This window comes from Macaca thibetana, chromosome 13, assembly GCF_024542745.1.
Source record: "Macaca thibetana thibetana isolate TM-01 chromosome 13, ASM2454274v1, whole genome shotgun sequence".
Taxonomy (NCBI): domain Eukaryota; kingdom Metazoa; phylum Chordata; class Mammalia; order Primates; family Cercopithecidae; genus Macaca; species Macaca thibetana.
The window spans coordinates 1585872-1609265 of record NC_065590.1 but is presented as its reverse complement, the minus strand read 5'-3'; the positions used below and the strand labels follow the sequence as shown (position 1 = coordinate 1609265).

General features: G+C 40.7%; 2 protein-coding genes across 2 annotated transcripts in view; both read left to right on the top strand.

The window, feature by feature from the left end:
* ANKRD39 (ankyrin repeat domain 39) overlaps positions 1 to 23394 on the top strand; it is a 745852-nt gene that overhangs the window by 293000 nt on the left and 429458 nt on the right. The gene's annotated exons all lie outside the window — the stretch shown is intronic.
* TMEM131 (transmembrane protein 131) overlaps positions 1 to 23394 on the top strand; it is a 256208-nt gene that overhangs the window by 106990 nt on the left and 125824 nt on the right. Inside the window, exon 4 of the mRNA XM_050755189.1 lies at positions 6766 to 6834. Coding sequence (XP_050611146.1) covers positions 6766 to 6834 — 69 coding nt within the window. The remainder of the gene's footprint in view (positions 1 to 6765; positions 6835 to 23394) is intronic.

Genomic DNA, 23394 nt, shown 5'->3' with positions numbered 1-23394 from the left:
CTAGGTATTGATGGAACATATCTTAAACTAATAAGAGCTATTTATGACAGACCCACAGCCAGTATCATACTGAATGGGCAAAAACTGAAAGCATTCTCTTTGAAAACTGGCACAAGACAAGGATACCTTGTCTCACCACCCCTATTCGACATAGTATTGGAAGTTCTGGCCAGGGAAATCAGGCAAGAGAAAGAAATAAAGGGTATTCACATAGGAAAGGAGGAAGTCAAATTGTCTCTGTTTGCAGATGACATGATAGTATATTTAGAAAACCCCACCGTCTCAGCCCAAAATCTCCTTAAGCTGATAAGAAACTTCAGCAAAGTCTCAGGATACAAAATCAGTGTGCAGAAATCAAAAGCATTCTTATACACCAGTAACAGACAAACAGAGAGCCAAATCATGAATGGACTTCCATTCACAATTGCTTCAAAGAGAATAAAATACCTAGGAATCCAACTTATAAGGGATGTGAAGGACCTCTTCAAGGAGAACTACAAACCACTGCTTAGTGAAATAAAAGAGGACACAAACAAATGGAAGAACATTCCATTTTCATGGATAGGAAGAATCAATATTGTGAAAATGGCCATACTGCCCAAAGTAATCTATAGATTCAATGCTGTCCCCATCAAGCTACTGTTGACTTTCCTCGCACAATTGGAAAAAGCCACTTTAAACTTCATATAGAACCACAAAAGAGCCCATGTAGCCAAGACAACTCTAAGCAAAAAGAATAAGGCTGGAGGCATCACACTACCTGAACCTGACTTCAAACTATACTACAAGACTGCAGTAACCAAAACAGCATGGTACTGGTACCAAAACAGATACATAAACCAGTGGAACAGAAGAGAGACCTCAGAAATAACACTACACATCTACAACCATCTGATCTTTTACAAACCTGACAAAAACAAGCAATGGAGAAAGAATTCCCTATTTCATAAATGGTGTTGGGAAAACTGGCCAGCCATATGCAGAAAACTGAAACTGGACCCCTTCCTTACACCTTATACAAAAATTAAGATGGATTAAAGACTTAAAAGTAAGACCTAAAACCATAAAAATCCTAGAAGAAAACCTAGGCAATACCATTCAGGACATAGGCATGGGCGAAGACTTCATGTCTAAAACACCAAAAGCAATGGCAACAAAAGCCAAAATTGACACATGGGATCTAATTAAACTAAAGAGTTTCTGCACAGCAAAAGAAACTATCATCAGAGTGAACAGGCAACATACAGAATGGGAGAAAAGTTTTGCAATCTGTCTGACAAAGGGCTAATATCCAGAATCTACAACGAATTTAAATTTACAAGAAAAAACCAACCCCATCAAAAAGTGGGTGAAGAATATAAACAGACACTTCTTAAAAGAAGACATTTATGCAGCCAACAAACATGAAAAAAAGCTCATCACTGGTCATTAGAGAAATGCAAATCAAAACCACAATGAGATACCATCTCATGCCAGTTAGAATGTTGATCATTAAAAAGTCAGGAAACAACAGATGCTGGAGAGAATGTGTAGAAATAGGAACGCTTTTACACTTGGGGAATGTAAATTAGTTCAACCATTGTGGAAGACAGTGTGGTGATTCTCCAGGGACCTAGAACTAGAAATACCATTTGACCCAGCAATCCCATTATTGGGTATATACCCAAAGGACTATAAATCATTCTATAAAGACATGTACACACATGTGTTTATTACAGCACTATTCACAATAGCAAAGACTTGGAGCCAACCCGAATGTCCATCAATGATAGACGGGATAAAGAAAATGTGGCACATATACAACATGGAATACTGTGCAGCCATGAAAAAGGATGAGTTCATGTCCTTTGCAGGGACATGGATGAAGCTGGAAACCATCATTCTTAGCAAACTAACACAAGAACAGAAAACCAAACACCTCATGTTCTCACTCACAAGTGGGAGTTGAACAATGAGAACATATGAACATACAGAGGGGAACATCACACGCTGGGGCCTGTCGGGGGTTGGGCGGCTAGGGGAGGGATAGCATTAAGAGAAATACCTAATATAGGTGACAGGTTGATGGGTGCAGCAAACCACCATGGCACGTGTATACCTATGTAACAAAACTGCACGTTCTGCACATGTACCCCAGAACTTAAAGGATTTTTTTAAAAAGTCTTTTTCAACAAAGGATACTAGGCCTACTGGATATTTACAGTGAAAGAAAAAGTGAACTTTAATCTTTTAACTCACACCATCACCATAATTAAAATGGACAATAATAAATAGGCTCATATCTAAAAGTTAAAGGTGTAAGACTTTTTAGAATAAAACCAGTCTTTTCATAGAAATATTTGTAAACTGGACAAAGTTTTAAAATACCAGAAACACATACCATGAAAGAAAAAATGAGGCTGGGCGCAGTGGCTCACACCTATAATTCTAACACTTCAGGAGGCTGCCGTGGGAGAATCATGTGAGACTAGGAGTTTGAAACTAGCCTGGGGAACATAGTGAGACCCTGTATCTACAAAAAATAATAATAAATTAGCTAGTTGTGGTGGTATGTGCCTATAGTCCCAGCTACTTGGGAGGATGAGGCCAGAGGGTGGCTTGAGCCCAGGAGGTCAAGACTGCAGTGACCCATAATTGGACCACTAACTGCACTCCAGCATGGGCGACAGAGTGAGACCCTATCTCAAAAAAGAAAAATCATCATTTCGACCTCATCAGAATTAAAAACTTAGGCTTTTCAAAAGAAACCATTAATAAAAGGAAAAGGTAAACCAGGACCAGGGTAAAAATATTTGCAGCACATAACAGACAACTCTTACAACTGAATGAGACAGATATCCCAGTTAAAAAAACTTTCCACAGACATTTACAAAAGAAGGTACCTAATTGTACACCAAGGAAGTGGAAAGATGGTCAACATTATTCATCATTTGGGAAATGCAAATTTAAACTAAAAATGCATTTATGGGAGAATATATATCATATAGGAGAAGTCCTATTCATTTCTTTTAAATCACTGTTTATTTAGCTGGCTCTTTAATAAAAATCATATTTGACATCAATTTAAACTGCTGGTGACTTTGATAGTTTTACCAGTAAAGGCACTTCCTTCCCCACCTCTTATTTGTGGCCGTAATGTTTGTGGATCAAGATGCAAAATAGTGGCTCCTAAATGTGAGGATGCTTAAAAATGCAGGTTTCTGGGGTCCATTCTGCTTACAAGAAACTAGATTCTGGAGGTGGGGCCCTAGAATCTGCATTTCCACAAGCATTGTAGGTGTTTATGGTGCAGGTACATCACAAACAATTGTTTTAAAAATGCTGGGCCAAAGAGTATCTGTTGTTTAGGTAGTAGTTGATCCTAGGAAAACATTTGAAACTCCCAGAGACCCAAGAAGCCCTATGTCTGATTTGGGAGTTCCCTGCTCAACTTTGACCTGACAGTTCAACAGGCAGTACGACCATTCCCGCAAGATTTCTTGTCTCTTCAGCTGTTTCCTAGCTTGAAATCAGAAAATAGTCTTCATCTCCATATAAATAAGATTTTAGTGAAAATTTATTAAACCAATTGTATTGAGACTTTAGAACATATATAATCATTGCAGAAAGCATAAAATAATGCAATATACTATCATAATGTCTCAGATTTTGTTGCTTTGAAATTGTCAAAGGGTGAGCCCAGCTGGCGTGCTGCACCTGTAGTCCCAGCTACTCAGGAGACCAGCTTGGGCAACACAATGAGACCCCTGTCTCTCAAAAATAGTAATAATAATAATTTTAAAAATCAGGAAAAAAACTACAATGACATTAGCAAAGGCTACCGTTCTTTATATTGCAACTTCCCCCATTTGTCAACATTACATATTTGCAGACATTTGCTTTCTGTTAATAAAGCACTAAACAGTGCCATGCCCTTTCTAAATAAACATGGGTAGCAACCATTTGAATCAGCTGTGGAGACATGACAGCTGTGTTACTGCATTTTGGGTTTGGTTAACATAGGATTGTACCTGTGTCAGCTTGCATTGTACTTACTCGGGTATTAAACTGTTCCTTAGATATAGATCTGCTGTTGTTTTGAAAATATGCTTTTATTTATGAGATAATCATATTTGATATACTGTTTCCTCTATCCCATTCTGTGAGCACTTTGTAAATATCACAGTACAGTTGCTGGACATCACATCTTTGAAGCATTTTACAGGAGACAAGACATAAAAAATAAAATTAAGGATTTGAAAGGAGGAATCAAATTATTACTTGCAGATGATTTGTCTGCAGTGATCATTCGAGATAGTGCTCATTTTGGCAGCACATGTAGCAACAGTGGAAAATCAGGGGAGAATCTAAACAATTAGAATTAAACTCACCAAGGTGATTAAGATCAGTATGTGAAAAATCAGTAATACCCTTGAAAATCTTCCTCTTCCCACTTCCAACCCATTCCTCCCACGTCATGACCGTGTATCCAGTGAAAATGTTAGAATGAGTTACCCTTGATCCCTCGAAATCAGTCCATCAGCACAACCAGTTTTCTCAAGCTTCCAAATAATTTTCAGAACCAGCCACTGCTCGCTACTCTCCCTTGCAGCCACCCTGGATTGTAGCCGCCGTCACCAGTTGCCTGGAGCACTCCAGGACTTCCCTGCTTCCCACTGTTGGGCTCCTACAGGAATTTCCTTGGTTCTTCACAAAGTAGCCAGAATTAACCGTTTAATATGTGTGAGATCATGCTACTCCTTGCTCAAAAACACTGTAGTTTGTTACACTTAGAATAATCCATGCTCCTACAAGGAGACCTGGCTCTTATACCTCTGAGCTCAGCTCCTACCTCCTACTCCTCCCTCACTGCACAATGGTCACTTAAGCCTCCTTGTTCAACTCACCAAATACATTCCTAACTTTCTTCCCCTCGATCTCTGCCGTTCAGAACCTGGCACTAGTGTCGCTCCTTAGAGAGGCATTTTCGGTTCCAGCCACAGCCCCGGGGTGTTTGATTTTTCTTTATACACACATCTTCACCTAATATATTCAACTTCTGATCCCCCGACTAGGATGTTACTGCCATGACAGCAGCCGCTTTTCTTTGTTCCCCACTGTAGCCCCAGCCAATAGACAGTACCTGGCACAGGGTACACATTCATATGTTTGTATTCAGTGGATGGGGTATATACTGTTTTACCCCTCCTGGCCACTTTAGACATTTCCGTTTGTAATTTGCAGAACAGCCTCTTGGCTCTGTGAGAGAAAAACACTGTCTTAATCTCCTTTTTCTCCAACATCTAAACAGTCCATGGAATTAATATATAGGAATTGTATATGTAGGAATATATATTACATTATAGGAATATATATTATATAGGAATATAATATAGGAATTAATGACATACAGTTATGCCTTATGCTTTATTTTTACTTTATTAAGATTTATGTAAATTTGAGTTTCATACTAATAAAACTGATGAGCTGAGGAGTGTCTCTTGTTTTAAAGGAGCCAAAGAGTAGTGCTGTTATATCACATCTAAGAAGGGCAGAAAGCAAGAAGGAATAGATGCCTATACTGACTGTTGCAAGGAATTGTGCCTTCGTTTCCCGGTGTCTTTAGTTTCGTTCTTTAGTAAAATGTAATCTTACATCTGGTGCTTGCTTTCTTTTTTTGTTTGTCATCTTTTCTGTTCAACATATGCAGAGGGTTCTCAAGCTATACAAAAGAATGTTCTAAATTGGTAGGGCTAAAAACATGTTTGGATTTTATTACCTCCAGCTAGATTATTCCACTACTCAGATTATTTAATCTTTGTAGAATTGAATTAAAGCCAAATTTCCTCCATATTATGAATGTCCTTGTCTATTTCTAATTATTTCCTATATCTCCTAAATCCTAGATATTTCCTCCGATTCCTGAATCCTCAATGAAATTACTATATCATTTCAAAGCTTATGTTACTATGAATTTCAGTGATGATGGAAATAAAGTAGCCTCACAAAATGGGTTTTGCTCTGACATCATTTCCTAGAACAAAAACATCAAAATCTACTATTTTGAAACTTAGTGGCTGACTGAATTTCTGACTTTCTCAGTATATAAACACTTTAGGCATGTGAACCACCTCCCCCCTCACCAAAGGTCATTTATGTTTTATGTCAGTGTTAGCCCCTGATGATATCTGAGGTTTGCTATTCAGAAATCTGTTTCATTGAGAAGTTGGGTATCAGGTGGGTTAGTTAGAAGAGGCTACTGAAATATTGAGGCCAGGACATCAGAGATCAGTTCTAGTGTATTCCAAACTTTCAGATGAAATAGATATTTCAGTTCTTGGAAATCTCTGTCTCAGATTCATTTTTGTTTAGTCCTTTGCCATTCTAGTTAACAATACGATCTTGATTTTTGCCTTCATATATTGTCTGCTAAATGTATGTTGTTGTATCAACTCTTTATTCATCATACATGTATCAAAAAATCCAAGTGACCTATTAAAGTGTATCGTTACCAATTATACCAACCAAATTTCAACATTCAGTCTGCCTGAGCATTTTCTATTTTCATATCCTTTGAAGAAGAAAAATACTCCCACTTTTTCATTTTCTAAAACACAATCTTTATTGGTTTCTGCTAATTTAAAAAGTAACACATATTTCTGATTGTTAGACCCAATTTTTCTTAAAAAATGCATTGTTATGACAAAAGTCAACTGTCTGAATAGAGTTTGGGGAAACATATATTTTGAAGAATTGCTTCTTACGTTGTTTTCTTTTTATTCACAGTATATCTCTCTACCGGGGGAATTGCAGGCCCATACGATTTGAGCCACCAATGCTGGATTTCCATGAACAGTAAGTTTAAAATTTTTGAATTTTCCATTAAACTATTATATGTATTTTACATGCATTTGTCTTGTCTTTTGCCTGTGTTATATCTATATGGGAAAGTTACATGTTCTAGTCATCAGGAAAACAAATGATACTGAATGCAGTTTGAAAATGGGAAGCAAGTATCTATTAGGAGTCTAACATACACTATTTTAGGAGTCTAACATACAGTGTTTTTAAAGCTTGAAAAATACTCTCATGTTGTAGTCTCTGGTTCAGAGAATCTTTGGAAATGGCAAAGAACTTACCGTTAGCCGTTTTGATTAGCACTTCATTTTTATTTTTACTATTTAAAAATCTTCTTGTGAATAAAATATATTCTATTCATTTAATATATGTGCTTTTAATATACAAGTTCTTATACATCACCAAATAGTATTATCAGCAACCCAAAATGGCAAGTAAAAGCAAATGCACAGACAGACATGGTTCAGTCACAGAACTGCCTTGATGAGCTAAGCAAACCACTGCACACTCTCCCCCAAGCAGGAGAGACCCCCTAGCCTCTAAGCACCTAATATACCCAAGGGCCAGCAAAGCAGCTACGTACCTGCACTCAGCACCTAAGAAAGAGCCCCACAGTGTTCCACCAAGATATTTCCTTGGCCTGCCCAATGGCCCTGCACCTGAAATCAGGGCCTGAAAAACAGCCCTGTGGGCAGCCACCAGCAGACACACCTCCATACCAGCTGAGCAGCTCTGTGCCTGTGTCTCAGGCCTAAGAAATAGCCCTCTGGGTCGTCCCTATCAAACATGTCCCCATGCCAGCCAAGCAGCCTTATGCTCACATCCTGGACCTCAGAAACAGCCCCATAGGCTGCCCCTGGCAGACATGCTTCACAGCCATCTAAACACCCATGTGTCTGCTCCCCCATCCTGAGAAACAGCCCCATGGGCCACTCCAAGCCAACAGACAGCCAAGCCATCTGAGAAGCCGTGAGACTGCATCCCAAGCCTGGAAAACAGCCCTGCAGGCCATCCCTGGCAAACACATTCCCAGTTCAGCTGAGCAGCCTCAGTGGGCTCCCAAATGTCCCTTCACAGATTCTCCAAAAAGAGTTTTTTCATCCTGCTGAGTCAAAAGAAAATTTTAACTCCGTGACATAAATCCACACATCACAAAGCAGTTTCACAGATAGCTAGGCCTGAGAAACAGCCCTTTGGGCTACTCCTGGCAGGCATACCCCCACGCCATCCAACTAAACACGTGCTTGTGCTCCTGCCCAGAGTGACAGCCCTGTGGTGTAGAGCCAGACCCTAAGTTGGCTAGATTCCAAGCTGCCTAACCTGCTGCATGGATGCACACGTCCCTGACCTGAGAAAGCCTTGTGAGCCCACCCTCAACAAAGCTGCACCACTGCCACCACAGACTCTCTCAGCCTAGGCTTCTGAGATACTTGCAGACGTCAGGTGTGACTCACAACTGAGGAAAGTACACAGAGACTACACTACAGTGCCCACCTAGACACAGATGCACCAAAGCCAATGCACCCCACCAGTCTGACACTCCAAGACCCATTTATACAAATAAGTCTTTCCCTGTGAAATGTACTCCGTAAAATTGGAAGAAATGACTTTTCTACCAGATGTATAGAAATCAACATGGGGACACATCAAATATAGAAAAGGAAATATGACACCTCCAAAGGAAAAAAATAATTCTCAGTAACAGACCCCGGTCATAAGAAAATATGCTAAATGCCAGAGAAATAATTCAAAATAAACTTAAAGAATCTCAATGAGATACAAGAAAACACACAGTTCAGCAAAATCAAGAAAACAATTTATGATTTGAATAAGAAATTCAACAAAGAGATAGGTAACACAAAAAAGAACCAAACAGAAATCCCAGAGCTGAAGAATTCAATGAGTGAAATAAAAAATACAGTCAGGAGCTTCAACAACAGACTAAACCAAGCAAAAGAAAGAATTTCTGAACTTGAAGACAGATCTTTTGAAATAACACAGGCAGACAAAAAAAGAAAAAATGGTAAAGAAAGCCTACAGGATGTATTGTATACCATGAAGTGAGCAATGTGGTCATTCCAGAAGAAAAGTGTAGAAAATACACTTAATGAAATAGTAGCTGAAAACTTCCCAAGTCCTGAAATTCGAGATGGACATCCAGGTCCAATAAACTCAAAGAATTCCAATTAGAGTCAGCCCAAACAGGTTATCTCTGAGTCACGTTATAGTCAAATTACCAGATGTTAAAGGCGAAGAATTCTAAAAGCAGCAAGAGAAAAGTGTCAAGTCACATATAAGGGAATTCCCATTAAACTAACAGCAGATTTCTCAGCAGAAAACTTACAGGCCGGGAAAGAATGGAATGATATATTAAAAATACTTAAAGTGGGGGTGGGGGACCTGTGAGCCAAGAACACTATACCCCGCAGAGCTACATTTCAGAAATGAAAAAGGAGTAAAATCTTTCACAGACAAGCAGAAATGAAGGGAATTCGTCACTGCTAGACTGGCCTTACAAGAAATTCTCAAGGGAGTCTTATATCTGGAAATGAAAAAATAACCACCATTATGAAAACATGTGAAGCTATAAAATTCACTGGTAGAGTCCAGACACAAAGAAAGGAAAAAGAGTCAAACTGTATCAATGTGGAAAACCACCCAAACACAGAAAAACCGTAAGAAAGGAAGTACAGAACAAACGATAAAACATCCAGAGAACAATGTGACAGGAACAAGTCTTTACCTGTCAATAACCTTGAATGTAAATGGGTTCAGTTCCCCCATTTAAAAGATATGGACTGGCTGAATGGATAATACACCCAACTATACACTGCCTGCAAGAAACTCACCTCACCTGTAAATTCATACAGACTGATAGTGAAGGGATAGAAAAAGATAATCCATCCAAATGGAAACCAAAAGCCAACAGGAGTGGCATTAGTTATATCAGGCCAAACAGGCATCAAGTGAAAAGCTGTAAAAAGCAACAAAGAAGGACATTATGAGATAAAAGGATCAGTTAAGCAAGATAATATAACAGTTGGAAATATATATGCACCCAACACTAGAGCACCCAGAAATAAAAAGCAACTATTAGATCTAAAGGGAGAGATAGACCCTAGTACAGTAATAGAATTGGGGATTTCAGCAGCCCACTTTCAGCATTGGACAGGTCATCTAGACAGAAAATCAACAAAGAAGCACTGGATTTAAACTACACCATCAACCAAATGGACCTAACAGTCACTTACAGAACATTTCACCAAACAGCTTCAGGATACAATTTCTTTCATCAACACATGAAACATTCTTCAGGATTGCTCATATGTTAGGACACAAAACAAATCTCAAAAAAATTTTTTTAATTAATTTTATCCACTATCTTATCTGACCACAGTGGAATTTAAAACTAGAAATCAGTAACAAGAGGAACATTCAAAACTACAAATACATGAAAATCAAACAACATGTTCCTGAATGACCAATGGGTGAAGGAAGACATTAAATGGTAAACTAAAATATTTCTTGAGACAAATGAAAATAGAAATACAATATACCAAAACCTATGGGGCATAGCAAAAGCAATATGAAGAGGCAAATTTATGTAACAATAAATCCTACATTAAAAAACTAGAAAGGTTTCAAACAACCTAATGATGCATCTTAAAGAACTAGAAAAGAACAAACCAAAGCCTCAAAATTAGTGGAAGGAAATAAGTAAGATCAAAGTAAATGAAAATGAGACTAAAAATACCTACAAAAAGTGGGGAACATCTGTATTTATTTGTTGAGTTATAAAAATTATATTATCTCAATATACCATTTTTATAATCTGCTTTTTAAACTTAATGTGCATACTTTAAAAAATTCCATTGAATTTTCTCTTATTTTATAGTATTAAAAACATCAAAATGTATGGGTATATTTGTTAAATTCACTTATTTTTAATTGTTTTAAACTTTGTATTTTGTGATCAGTGCTGAAACTGATGATTTAAACACAACCATAACTATTTGCTTTTCTTCAAGAGAGAGTCTTAATGAAAGGATATACAGAATATTAAAGTTTTGAGTTAACCTTTAGCCTCGAGAGCAGTTTGGTGTCATGAACAAGGAGCAACTTAAAGAAATAAAAGAATTAGTCTGTGACCAGTGAGGAAATAAATGGGATTTCTCGTAGAGACTGTTACTAGTCATAGAGAACGTGAAATCTCATGAGCTGAGAGAAATTGTGGAAGAAGCGTGAATGGATAGATGAACTCCAGTACAAGCAAGGGTCAGGTGACACAGTAAAGAAAATGTATTCGAAGCATAGCAAAGGAGTATAGTTATATAAGACTGTTCCCCGAAGCAGCACATTTACATGCTGCTCCAAAATAGTGGAAACAAACAAAAAACTGCGATGGTCTGAGTGTTTGTGTCCTCCCAAAATTCGTATGTTGAAACCTAATCTCTGATGTGATGGTGTTCAGAGGCGGAGCCGTAGGAGGTGTTTAGGTCCGGAGCGCAGACCTAATCTCACAAATGGGATGAGTGGACTTGTAAGAGATGCCCCATAGAGCTACTGTCCCCCTTCTACCATGTGAGGACCCAGCTAGAAGGTGTCACCTGTGACCCAGAAAGAAGGCTCCACACCAGAACCCAACCAAGCCGACGCCACGATCTCAGATTTCCCAGCCTCTAGATTTATGGAAATAAATTTGTCATTTATTCTGCTATAGCAGCCCAAAAGGACTGAGCCACCATTCTACTATTATTTAAAACTTTTCTGTATCAAGTCAGAGAACACCTAGTGGAGTTTATGTTTCACAAGTGTAGAAGTGGATCTGTAGATGTAGGGGTTGGGGCAGGTGTGAACCAACGTGTGTAAGGGTTCAGAGAGGCAGAACCAGTCAGATTTTAAATGAATGTGTGTGTATATATACACGCACGTGGATTTATAATAAGGAATTGGCTTATACAGTTGAGAGAGCTGGTTAAGCAAGCTCAAAGCCCACAGGGCCAGGCAGTCAGGAAGGGAAGATAGCGGGCTGGAGCCCAAAGGGCACACACTGAAGCTTCTTGTCCACAGATAGGTATCCAGGGAAGATCCTGAAAAAAGGAGAGAAATTGCAGGTCTAGCTGCTGTTTGAAGCCTCTTGGCTGAGACAGGGCCTAAGCTTTCTTTGAAAGGGCTTCCCAGTGACTAAGGCAGACTCACCTAGAATAATCATTTTTATTAACTTAAAATCAACCTATTAGGGACTTTAATGATGTTTGCAAAATCTCTCCCAGCAGCACTTAGGTTAGTGTTTGAATAACTGGGAAAAGGTATATTATGCTACAAAATAGCTGCTAATCTTCCTTTTCTCTTCTGGCTCCGAGGAGATAATATTACTTGTAACTCACCCAACCAAAAACATACTAGAAAGGGAAATCTGGGGACTGTAGTTCAGCCCAGCCAAGTTGATACCACAAAGCTACCCCATAGATACAAACAAAGAGTTTCCTAAATTTAGAACTTCTGACTCTAGAAAATGAAGAGAGATGTGGTTGAAAGAATTTGCTTAGCAATTTTAAGTTAAGGTTCTTTTTTTTTTTTAATTGAGATGGAGTCTCGTTCTGTCGCCCAGGCTGGAGTGCAGTGGTGCAATCTCGGCTCACTGCAAGCTCCTCCTCCCGGGTTCACGCCATTCTCCTGCCTCAGCCTCCCGAGTAGCTGGGGCTACAGGCGCCCGCCACCGCGCCCAGCTAATTTTTTGCATTTTTAGTAGAGACAGGTTTCACCATGTTAGCCAGAACGCTCTCGATCTCCTGACCTCGTGATCCACCCGCCTCGGCCTCCCAAAGTGTTGGGATTACAGGCGTGAGCCACCGCGCCTGGCCAAGTTAAGGTTCTTTTTATGAAACTTGAAAGTAGTCTTGGGACAAAGAAAATGAAATTTGTACATTTTCACTGCAGAAAGTAAATTATCAATGTCTTCAGAAAGTGGCTGCTAAAGGAAATCAGATATTTTAGAATATATACTCTTTTAAAGTTATTGTATGTTTTTTCCACTCTCAGAAGCATACAACTTGTTGATTCAAGTTTTTTCCTGCATTAACTACATTTATTTTTGCCCCCACAAATCTCTGCTCTTTTTAACATGAATGTTATTAAGTGAAAAAAGATTAGAATACCATAATACAGAATGGCCCCTCTTAATACCTGTTAGTTACCTATTCAACATCTACCCCCATCCTTTTTCCCTCCCCCCCCCCCCCAGCCACCCCCAATTATCCAGCCTTCAGGCCTGGCACCCTGTCCCTAGCTCAGGGGTAAATCTTGATTAATCAAGACAGTTGTAATAATTCCATTCTTCTTGCTTGTGGTCTGTTCAAGGGTGAATGTGACCCAGTTTTACTCTATAATATGAGGGCAGGTCAAGTGAGGTGTTTCTGGGGAAGGATTTTTTTTTTAACTCTAAAAAGTCACAGCCAGATGCCATGGCTCACGCCTGTAATCCCAACCCTATGGAAGGTCGAGGTGGGAGGATTGCTTGAGCTCAAGAGTTTGAGACCAGCCTGGGCAACATAGTGAAACCCAATCCCTACAAAAAATTTTTTAAAAGTAGCTGGGCATAGTGGTGTGCGCCTGTAGTCACAGCTATTCAGGAGGCAGAGGTTGCAGCGAGCTGAGATCACACCACTGCACTCCAGCCTGGGCAACAGAGCCAGACCCTATCTCAAAAAAAAAAAAAAAAAAAAAAAAAGAAGTCACAAGAAAGAAATACCCATCTTTTATGCCAGATAACTGTCTGCACGCAGTGCCTAGGGTACTATGGCAATCTTCTTGCAATCAGTGAGGGGTTCTAGCCTGAGGACTGATACCATGAAGTCACCAAAGACAGGCATTTTGTCTAACAGAGTGGAAAGATGGAAAGAACCTGCGTCTTTCATAATGTTGTTAAACTGCTAAATTAACCCTGGAACTGCCCTACTTTAGGTCTTTTTGTTTGGTGACACTTTGATCTGTTGGAGAGTGCATGGTACCTGGCACCGCTGACCTCTTCCTCCCTCTCAGATGTTTCCCTTCCTGTACCCTTGTGAACCACTGTCCATGTTTTCCTCCTGTGCCTGAGGCTATTTTTAAAATTATCTTTCAAGGGTTTATGTTCCTCTGCTTATCCCCAAATTGCGGCTGTGTGCAGCTGCGTTTCTTTCCTCACCTCATTTCAGCCAACTCTGCACTTTCTTACTGGGTGGGCTCTTCCATGCCTTTGGCATATGCCTGTAATCTCCCAGTCTCTGTCATACCCCTCCCTCACCATGTGTCTCCACCACCACCCTAAACTCACCATGTCTTGCTCTTCTGTATCTCCAGTCCATGAACGGTACCATAGACACCAAAGCCAGAATCTTCAGGCTTCCTGGATTCTTCCCTTTCCCTCCCAGCACTCCATCCCCTTCCCTGTCAAATCCATTCCGGTAAGGAAACCTATGAATTTTTCATGTCTGTTCTTCTGTAATCCTCACTACTTACCCCTCTCCGCTTAACTCCGGTTCGCATCATTTCTCATCTGGACGGTTACCATATGCCTGCCACTTTCTAGTTGAGGATTCGTGCTGCCAACAGGGAAATATTTTTCACGTCAAAATCTGATCATGTCATTTTCCCCACTTCCTCTCTGCAGAAATTCCTTTAATGGTTTCCCATTTGCTTTCAGGATAAATGTTAAATTTCTTATTATAAAACTTGCCTTTTTACCTTCCTTGTATGTCCTCCACACCTGTGGAGAACTACATGTCATTTCCCGAAAGCACTGATCTTCCTCAGGGCTGGGCGTGTTATTAATACCTTGAGTCTCCCCTCTAAAGATAGTTTTTTTGTGGAAGTTTTCATACATATAGGAAAGTGGAAAGAACAAATAATGTATGTACTTTTAACATAAACTCAGGTGTTGTTACCATTTTTGCATATTTACTTTATACTTTTGTTTTCGAATCATTTGAAAGCAGCAGACCTCATGACTTTGGTTCCTAATTCTTTAGCACGCACTGCCGTACAGCTGATCCTTCAACAACACGGCAGGTTAGGGGCATGGGCTCCCCACCACTGCATAGTTGAAAATTCACATATAACTTTTGACTCTCCAAAAACTTAACTACTAACAGCCTACTTTTGACCAGAAGCCTTACTGATAATATAAGCAGTCAATTAACATATATTTTGTATGTTATAGGTATTGTATTTACTGTATTTTTACCATAAAGGAAGCTAAAGGACAAATGTTAAGAAAACCATAAGGAAATTCCCATTCATTAGTGGAAGTGGATCATCATAAAGGTCCTCACCTCGTCTTCACATTGAGTAGGCTGAAGAGAAAGTGATGGTCTTGCTGTCACAGGTGTCAGAGGCGGAAGAAAATCTGTGTGGACTCTCACAGTTCAAACCCATATTGTTCAGGAGTCAACTGTATAAGAACATTCTGCATAACTACAGTGCCATTATTGACATTGTAAGAAAATTAATAGTAATTATGGAGTGCTTTTAATCTCCCTCTGTTTTCATCAAGGCTGTAGTTGTTCGCTTTTAAGTGACAGGAATCTGAAACTAATTCAGGCAAAAACGGGAATATATTGGAAGACTGAGAACCGTAATACATCTGCAGGAAAGTCAGAGATGCAGCAGGCACCTGGGAGCAACAGCATTCACTTGCTCTGACACCACCAGGAGTCTTCTGTCTCTTATTTCTACGTCCCTGTGTATTGGCTTCTCTCTCACTGCCAGTGTCCTTTTCCTACAGCAGCGGGAAGAAGTTCGCTGACTGCTCTTCGGCCTTGCATTCTGTGTCTTCCCTCCACTGGGAAGCTCTGTTGTAAAGCAAGCCTTTCCCCAGTCTAACTGGCAGGGGTGGACACTGCCTTCTCTCTGCTTCCACGGTGGTGGTAGTCCTGCTGAGATGAGATGGAGCCCCGCCCAAAATTTGGTTCAGAGATCAAGACTGTTGATGTCACACATGGACACACACCAGCAGGATGAAAAGGTTTATTATACTCACCGAATGAAGCTTCTGGGGGATGACCATGGTAGGCAGATGTGAGAAAGGGCTGGAGAGGGCAGAGAAATACTAGCTTGGTTTTTGTTTCTTGTTTTTTTTTTTTTTTTTTTTGCTCATTATGTTTGTTTGTTTTTAATTACTTTAAGTTCTGGAGTACAGGTGCAGAATGTACAGTTTTGTTACACAGGTATACATGTGCCATGGTAGTTTGCTGCACGCATCAACCCATCACCTATGTTAGGTATTTCTTCTAATGTTATCCCTCCCCTAGCCCCCCAGCCCCTGAACAGGCCTTGGTGTGTGATGTTCCCCTCCATATGTCCACGTGTTCTCATTGTTCAGCTCCCACTTACGAGTGAGAACATGCGGTGTTTGGTTTTCTGCTCTTGTGGTAGTTTGCTGAGAATGATGGTTTCCACCTTCATCCATGTCCCTGCAAAGAACATGAACTCATCTTTTTTTATGGCTGCATAGTATTCCATGTTGTATTATGTGCCACATTTTCTTTATCCAGTCTATTGATGGACATTTGAGTTGCTTCCAAGTCTTTGCTATTTTGAATACTGCCGCAGTAAACATATGTGTGCATGTGTCTTTATAGTAGAATGATTTATAGTTCTTTGGGTATATACCCAATAATGGGATTGCTGAGTCAAATGGTATTTCTACTTCTAGATCTTCAAGGAATCACCACACTGCCTTCTACAATGATTGAACTAATTTACACTCCCACCAGCAGTATAAAAGCGTTCCTATTTCTCCACATCCTCTCCAGCATCAGTTGTTACCTGACTTTTTAATGATCGCCATTCTAACTGGTGTGAGATGGTATCTCATTGTGGTTTTGATTTGCATTTCTCTAATGACCAGGATGATGAGCTTTTTTCTTTATGTTTGTTGGCTGCATAAATGTCTTCTTTTGAAAAGTGTTCATATCATTTGCCCACTTTTTGATGGGATCTTTTTTTCTTGTAAATTTAAGTTCCTTGTAGATTCTGGATATTAGCCCTTTGTAAGATGGATAGACTGCAAAACTTTTCTCCCATTCTGTAGGCTGCCTGTTCACTCTGATGATAGTTTCTTTCGCTGTGCAGAAGCTCTTTAGTTTAATTAGATCCCATGTGTCAATTTTGGCTTTTGTTGCCATTGCTTTTGGTGTTTTAGTCATGAAGTCTTTGCTCATGCGTATGTCCTGAATGGTATTCCCCAGGTTTTCTTCTAGGATGTTTATGGTCCTAGGTCATACTTTTAAGTCTTTGTCCATCTTGAGGTAATTTTCGTATAAGGTGTAAGGAAGGGGTCCAGTTTCAGTTTTCTGCATGTGGCTAGCCAGTTTTCCCAACACCATTTATTAAATAGGGAGTCTTTTCTGCACTGCTTGTGTCAGGTTTGTCAAAGATCAGATGGTTGTAGATGTGTGGTATTATTTCTGAGGCTTCTCTTCTGTTCTGTTGGTCTGTATATCTGTTTTGGTACTAGTACCATACTGTTTTGGTTACTGTAGCCTTGTAGTATGGTTTGATGTCACGTAGTGTGATGCCTTTAGCTTTGTTCTTCTTGCCCAGGATTGTCTTGGCTATTCAGGCTCTTTTTTGGTTCCATATGAAGTTTAAAGTAGTTTTTTCCAGTTCTATGAAGAAAGTCAGTAGCTTGGGGATAGCATTGAATCTGTAAATTACTTTGGGCAGTATGGCCATTTTCATGATATTGATTCTTCCTATCCATGAGCATGGAATGTTTTTCCATTTGTTTGTGCCCTCTCTTATTTCCTTGAGCAGTGGTTTGTAGTTCTCCTTGAAGAGGTCCTTCACATCCCTTGTAAGTCGGATTCCTAGGTATTTTGTTCTCTTTGTAGCAATTGTGAATGGGAGTTACTCATGATTTGGCTGTTTGTCTGTTACTGGTGTGTAGGAATGCTTGTGAGTTTTGCACATTGATTTTGTATCCTGAGTCTTTGCTGAAGTTGGTTATCAGCAGCTTAAGGAGATTTTGGGCTGAGTCAGTGGGGTTTTCTAAATAAACCATCATGTCATCTGCAAACAGAGACAATTTGACTTCCTCCTTTCCTATGTGAATACCCTTTATTTCTTTCTCTTGCCTGATTTCCCTGGCCAGAACTTCCAATACTATGTCGAATAGGGGTGGTGAGACAAGGCATCCTTGTCTTGTTCCAGTTTTCAAAGGGAATGCTTCCAGTTTTTGCCCATTCAGTATGATACTGGCTGTGGGTCTGTCATAAATAGCGCTTATTATTTTGAAATATGTTCCATTAATACCTAGTTTATTGACAGAAGGGGTGTTCAATTTTGTCAAAGGCCTTTTCTGCATCTATTGAGATAATGCTGTGGCTTTTGTCATTGGTTCTGTTTATGTGATGGATTACCTTTATTGGTTTGCTTATGTTGAACCAGCCTTGCATCCCAGGGATTAAGCCAACTTGATCGTGGTGGGTAAGGTTTTTGATGTGCTGTTCAGGTTGCCAGTATTTTATTGAGGATTTTCGCATCGGTGTTCATCAGGGATATTGGCCTGAAATTTTCTTTTTTTGTTGTGTCTCTGCCAGGTTTTGGATCAGGATGATGCTGGCCTCATAAAATGAGTTAGGGAGGATTCCCTCTTTTTCTATTATTTTGAATAGTTTCAGAAGGAATGGTACCAGCTCCTCTTTGTACCTCTGGTAGAATTTGGCTGTGAATCTGTCTGGTCGTGAACTTTTTTTGGTTGGTAGGCTAATAATTACTGCCTCAATTTCAGAACTTGTTATTGGTCTATTCAGGGGTTCGACTTTTTCCTGGTTTAGTCTTGAGAGGGTGTATGTATCCAGGAATTTATCAGTTTCTTCTAGATTTTCTAGTTTATTTGTGTAGGGGTGTTTATAGTATTCTCTGATGGTAGTTTGTATTTCTGTGGGATAAGCGGTGATATCCCCTATAACATTTTTTATTGCATCTATTTGATTCTTCTCTATTAGTCTAGCTAGCTGTCTATTTTGTTGATCTTTTCAAAAACCCAGCTCCTGGATTCATTGATTTTTTTTTTGAAGGGTTTTTTGTATCTCTGTCTCCTTCAGTTCTGCTCTGATCTTGGTTATTTCTTGTCTTCTGCTAGATTTTGAATTTTTTTGCTGTTACTTCTCTAGTTCTTCTAATTTTGAAGTTATGTTGTCGATTTTAGATCTTTGCTGCTTTCTCTGATGAGCATTTAGTGGTAAAAATTTCCCTCTACATGCTGCTTTAAATGTGCCCCAGAGATTCTGGTACGTTGTGTCTTCGTTCTCATTGGTTTCCAAGAACATCTTTTTTCTGTCTTCATTTTGTTATTTACCCAGTAGTCATTCAGGAGCTGGTTGTTCAGCTTCCATGTAGTTGTGTGGTTTTGAGTGAGTTTCTTAATCCTGAGTTCTAATTTGATTGCACTGTGGTCTGAGAAACTGTTTGTTATGATTTCTGTTCTTTTGCATATGTTGAGGAATGTTTTACTTCCAATTATGTGGTCAATTTTAGAATAAGTGTGATGTGCTGAGAAGAATGTATATTCTGTTGATTAGGGGTGGAGAGTTCTGTAGATGTCTATTAGGTCTGCTTGGTCCAGAGCTGAGTTCAAGTCCTAAATATCCTTGTTAATTTTCTCTCTCATTGATCTGCCTAATATTGACAGTGGGGTGTTAAAGTCTCCCACTACTATTGTGTGGGAGTCTAAGTCTCTTTGTAAGTCTTTAAGAACTTGCTTTATGAATCTGGGTGCTCCTGTATTGGCCGCATATATAGTTAGGATAGTTAGCTCTTCTTGTTGCATTGATCTCTTTACCGTTATATAATGCCCTTCTTTGTCTGTTTTGAACTTTGTTGATTTAAAGTCTGTTTTATCAGAGATTAGGATGGCAACTCCTGCTTTTTTTCCTTTCCATTTGCTTGGTAAATATTCCTTCATCCCTTTATTTTGAGCCTATGTATCTTTGCATGTGATATGGGTCTCCTGAATACAGCACACTGATGGACCCTGATTCTTTATTCAGTTTGCCAGTCTGTGTCTTTAATTGGGACATTTAGCCCATTTACATTTAAGTTTAATACTGTTTTGTGTGAATTTGATCTTGTCATTATGATGCTAGCTGGTGGTTTTGCCTGTTAGTTGCAGTTTCTTCATAGTGTTGATATTCTTTACAATTTGTTATGTTTTTGCAGTGGATGGTACCTGTTGTTCCTTTCTATGTTTAGTGCTTCCTTCAGGAGCTCTTGTAAGGCAGGCGTGGTGGTGACAAAATCTCTCAGCATTTGCTTGTCTGTAAAGGATTTTATTTCTCCTTCACTTACGAAGCTTAGTTTGGCTGGATATGAAATTCTGGTTTGAAAATTCTTTTCTTTAAGAATGTTGAATATTGGGCCTCACTTTCTTCTGGCTTGTAGGGTTTCTGCTGAGAGATCCCATTAGTCTGATGGGCTTCCCTTTGTGGGTAACCCGACCTTTCTCTCTGGCTGCGCTTAACGATTTTTCCTTCGTTTCAACCTTGGTCAGTGTCACATAATCTGACAATTATGTGTCTTGGCGTTGCTCTTCTCGAGGAATGTTGTTGTGCTGTTCTCTGTATTTCCTGAATTTGAATGTTGGCCTGTCTTGCTAGTTTGGGGAAGTTCTCCTGGATAGTATCCTGAAGAGTGTTTTCCAGCTTGGTTCCATTCTCCTCGTCACTTTCAGGTATACCAATCAAATGTAGATTTGGTCTTTTCACATAGTTCCATATTTCTTGGAGGCTTTGTTCATTCCTTTTTATTCTTTTTTCTCTAATCTTGTCTTCGCTCTTTATTTCATTAAGCTGATCTTCAGTCACTGATATCCTTTCTTCCACTTGACCGATTCGGCTACTGAAACTTGTGTATGCTTCATGAAGTTCTCATGCTGTATTTTTCAGCTCCATCAGGTCATTTATGTTCTTCACTACACTGGTTTTTCTAGTTAGCAATTCGTCTAACCTTTTTTCAAGGTTCTTGGCTTCCTTGCATTGGATTAGAACATATTTCTTTAGCTTGGAGGAGTTTGTTGTTATCCACCTTCTGAAGCCTACTTCTGTCAATTTGTCAAACTCATTCTCCGTCCAGTTTTATCCCTTGCTGGTGAGGAGTTGTGATCCTTTGGAGAAGAGGCCTTCTGGTTTTTGGAATTTTCAGCTTTTTTGTGCTGGTTTCTCCCCATCTTTGTGGATTTATCTACCTTTGGTGTTTGATGTTGGTGACCTTTGGTCTTTGATGTTGGTGACCTTTGGATGGCATCTTTGAGTGGACATGCTATTCCTTGCTGTTTGTTAGTTTTCCTTCTGATAGTCAGGCTCCTCTGCTGCCGGTCTGCTGGAGTTTGCTGGAGGTCCACTCCCAACGCTGCTTGCCCTGGGTGTCACCAGCGGAGGCTGCAGATCAGCAAAGATCATTCCCCTGGAAGCTTCGTCCCAGAGGGGCACTGCCAGATGCCAGCTAGAGCTCTCTTGTATGAGGTGTCTGTTGGCACCTACTGGGAGATTTCTCCCAGTCAGGATACACGGGAGTCGGACCCACTTGAAGAAGCAGTCTGACCTTTAGCAGAGCTCAAACGCTGTGCTAGTAGGTCCACTGCTGTCTTCAGAGCTGCCAGGCAGGGATGTTTAAGTCTGCTGAAGCTTCGCCCATAGCTGCCCCTTTCCCCAGGTTCTCTGTCCCAGGGAGTTGGGGGTTTTATTTATCAGCCCCTGATGGGGGATGCTGCGTTTTTTTCGGAGATGCCTTGCCCAGAGAAGAGAAATCTGGCAGTCGCCACAGCAGCCTTGCTGAGCTGCAGTGGGCTCCACCCAGTTCGAACTTCCCAGTGGCTTTGTTTACACTGTGATTGTAAAACCACCTACTCGAGCCTCAGCAATGGCAGACGCCCCTCCCCCCACCAAGCCCCATCGTCCCAGGTTGACCTCAGACTGCTGCTGTGCTGGCAGCAAGAACTTCAAGCCAGTGGATCTTAGTTTGCTGGGCTCCATGGGGGTGGGACCCGCTGAGCAAGACTACTTGGGTCCCTGGCTTCAGCAGCCCTTTCCAGGGGCGTGAACGGTTCTGTCTCGCTGGCGTTCCAGGTGCCTCTGGGTTATGGAAAAAAAGAACTCCTGCAGTTAGTTTGGTGTTTGCCCAAATGACTGCACCATTTTGTGCTTGAAACCCAAGGCCCTGGTGGGATAGGCACCAGAGGGAATCTCCTGGTTTGCAGGTTGCAAAGACTGTGGGACAAGCACAGTATCTGTGCCAGAGTTCCTTAGGTTCAATCCCTCACGGCTTCCTTTGGGTAGGGGAGAAAATTCTCTGACCCCTTGTGCTTCCCAAGTGAGGTGACATCCCACCCTGCTTCAGCTCGCCCTCCGTGGGCCGCACCCACGGTCCAGCCAGTCCCAGTGAGATGAACCGGGTGCTCTGTTGGAAATGCAGAAATCACCCGCTTTCTGTGTCCACCTCACTGGGAGCCGCAGACCCGAGCTGTTCCTGTTTGACCATCTGGCCAGCAGTCGGTTTTTACTGTGGTTGGGGAGCGAGGCGGGAGTGAGTTTGCATGATTGGAACTTCACACTAGGTCCGAGAGAGAAGGGCTTTCTCACTGACTTGCCCAGATGTGGGGCTAAAGGTAAAGGGGCATCACTGGGGCTTGAAAACTGTCAACAGTCGAATATCAAAAATGGAGGTAGAGTCTTTCTAACTCATGGCACCTTCTAAAAAGTATCAGGCCGTTAAGTAAGGGTGCATCTAGAATTTCCCTTGCTTCTTTCTTGACCCCAGTGCTGACTCCTGTCATTATCCTGCTCCCCTCTAGAATTGGCGTCACAACAAACAGATCAAATTAGCTTTGTTTTCAGACTTTTCATTTAAATTTATTCTTTGAGCCTACCTTTTATTCTCTCTGCCTGCCCTACCTTTTATTCTCTCTGCCCTCCCTCCCTTTCCCTCCCCATCTTTTGTTTTTCCCCTTTGTCTCCTCCTCTCGCCTTGTAACAATCCCATGGGGCAATCTAGACACCACTGGCTCCCCTCCCATTCTCCGCTACTCCCCCCCCCAACCCTGTTTTTATGCCAGTGCTGTTAAATGTTTTCCTGTTTCCATAGCAACTCCTGTAATTGCCTGATGGATTCTTCCCGCCTGCTCTACAGACAAAACCAGTTCACTGAGACCATGGTATTGCAATAAAGAGTTTTACTAACACGAGACCAGCCACATAGGAGATAGAGTTATTACTCAAATCAGTCTCCCTGAAGGCTTGGAGATTAGGGTTTTTCCAGGATAGTTTTGTGGGCAGGGGGCTAGGGAATGAGGAATGTTGATTGGTTGGGGATGAAATCATAGGGGTGTGGAATATGGTCCTCCTGCTCTGAGTCAGCCTCTGGGTGGGGGCCGCAGGACCGGTTGAGCCAGCCAGTTGTCAGAAACGTCTGAAAGGATCTCTCAAAAGACCAACCTTAGGTTCTACAGTAGTAATGCCACCTACAGGAGTGATTGGGAAACAGAAATCTTATGATCTCCCAGACAATGTCCCGTTATCT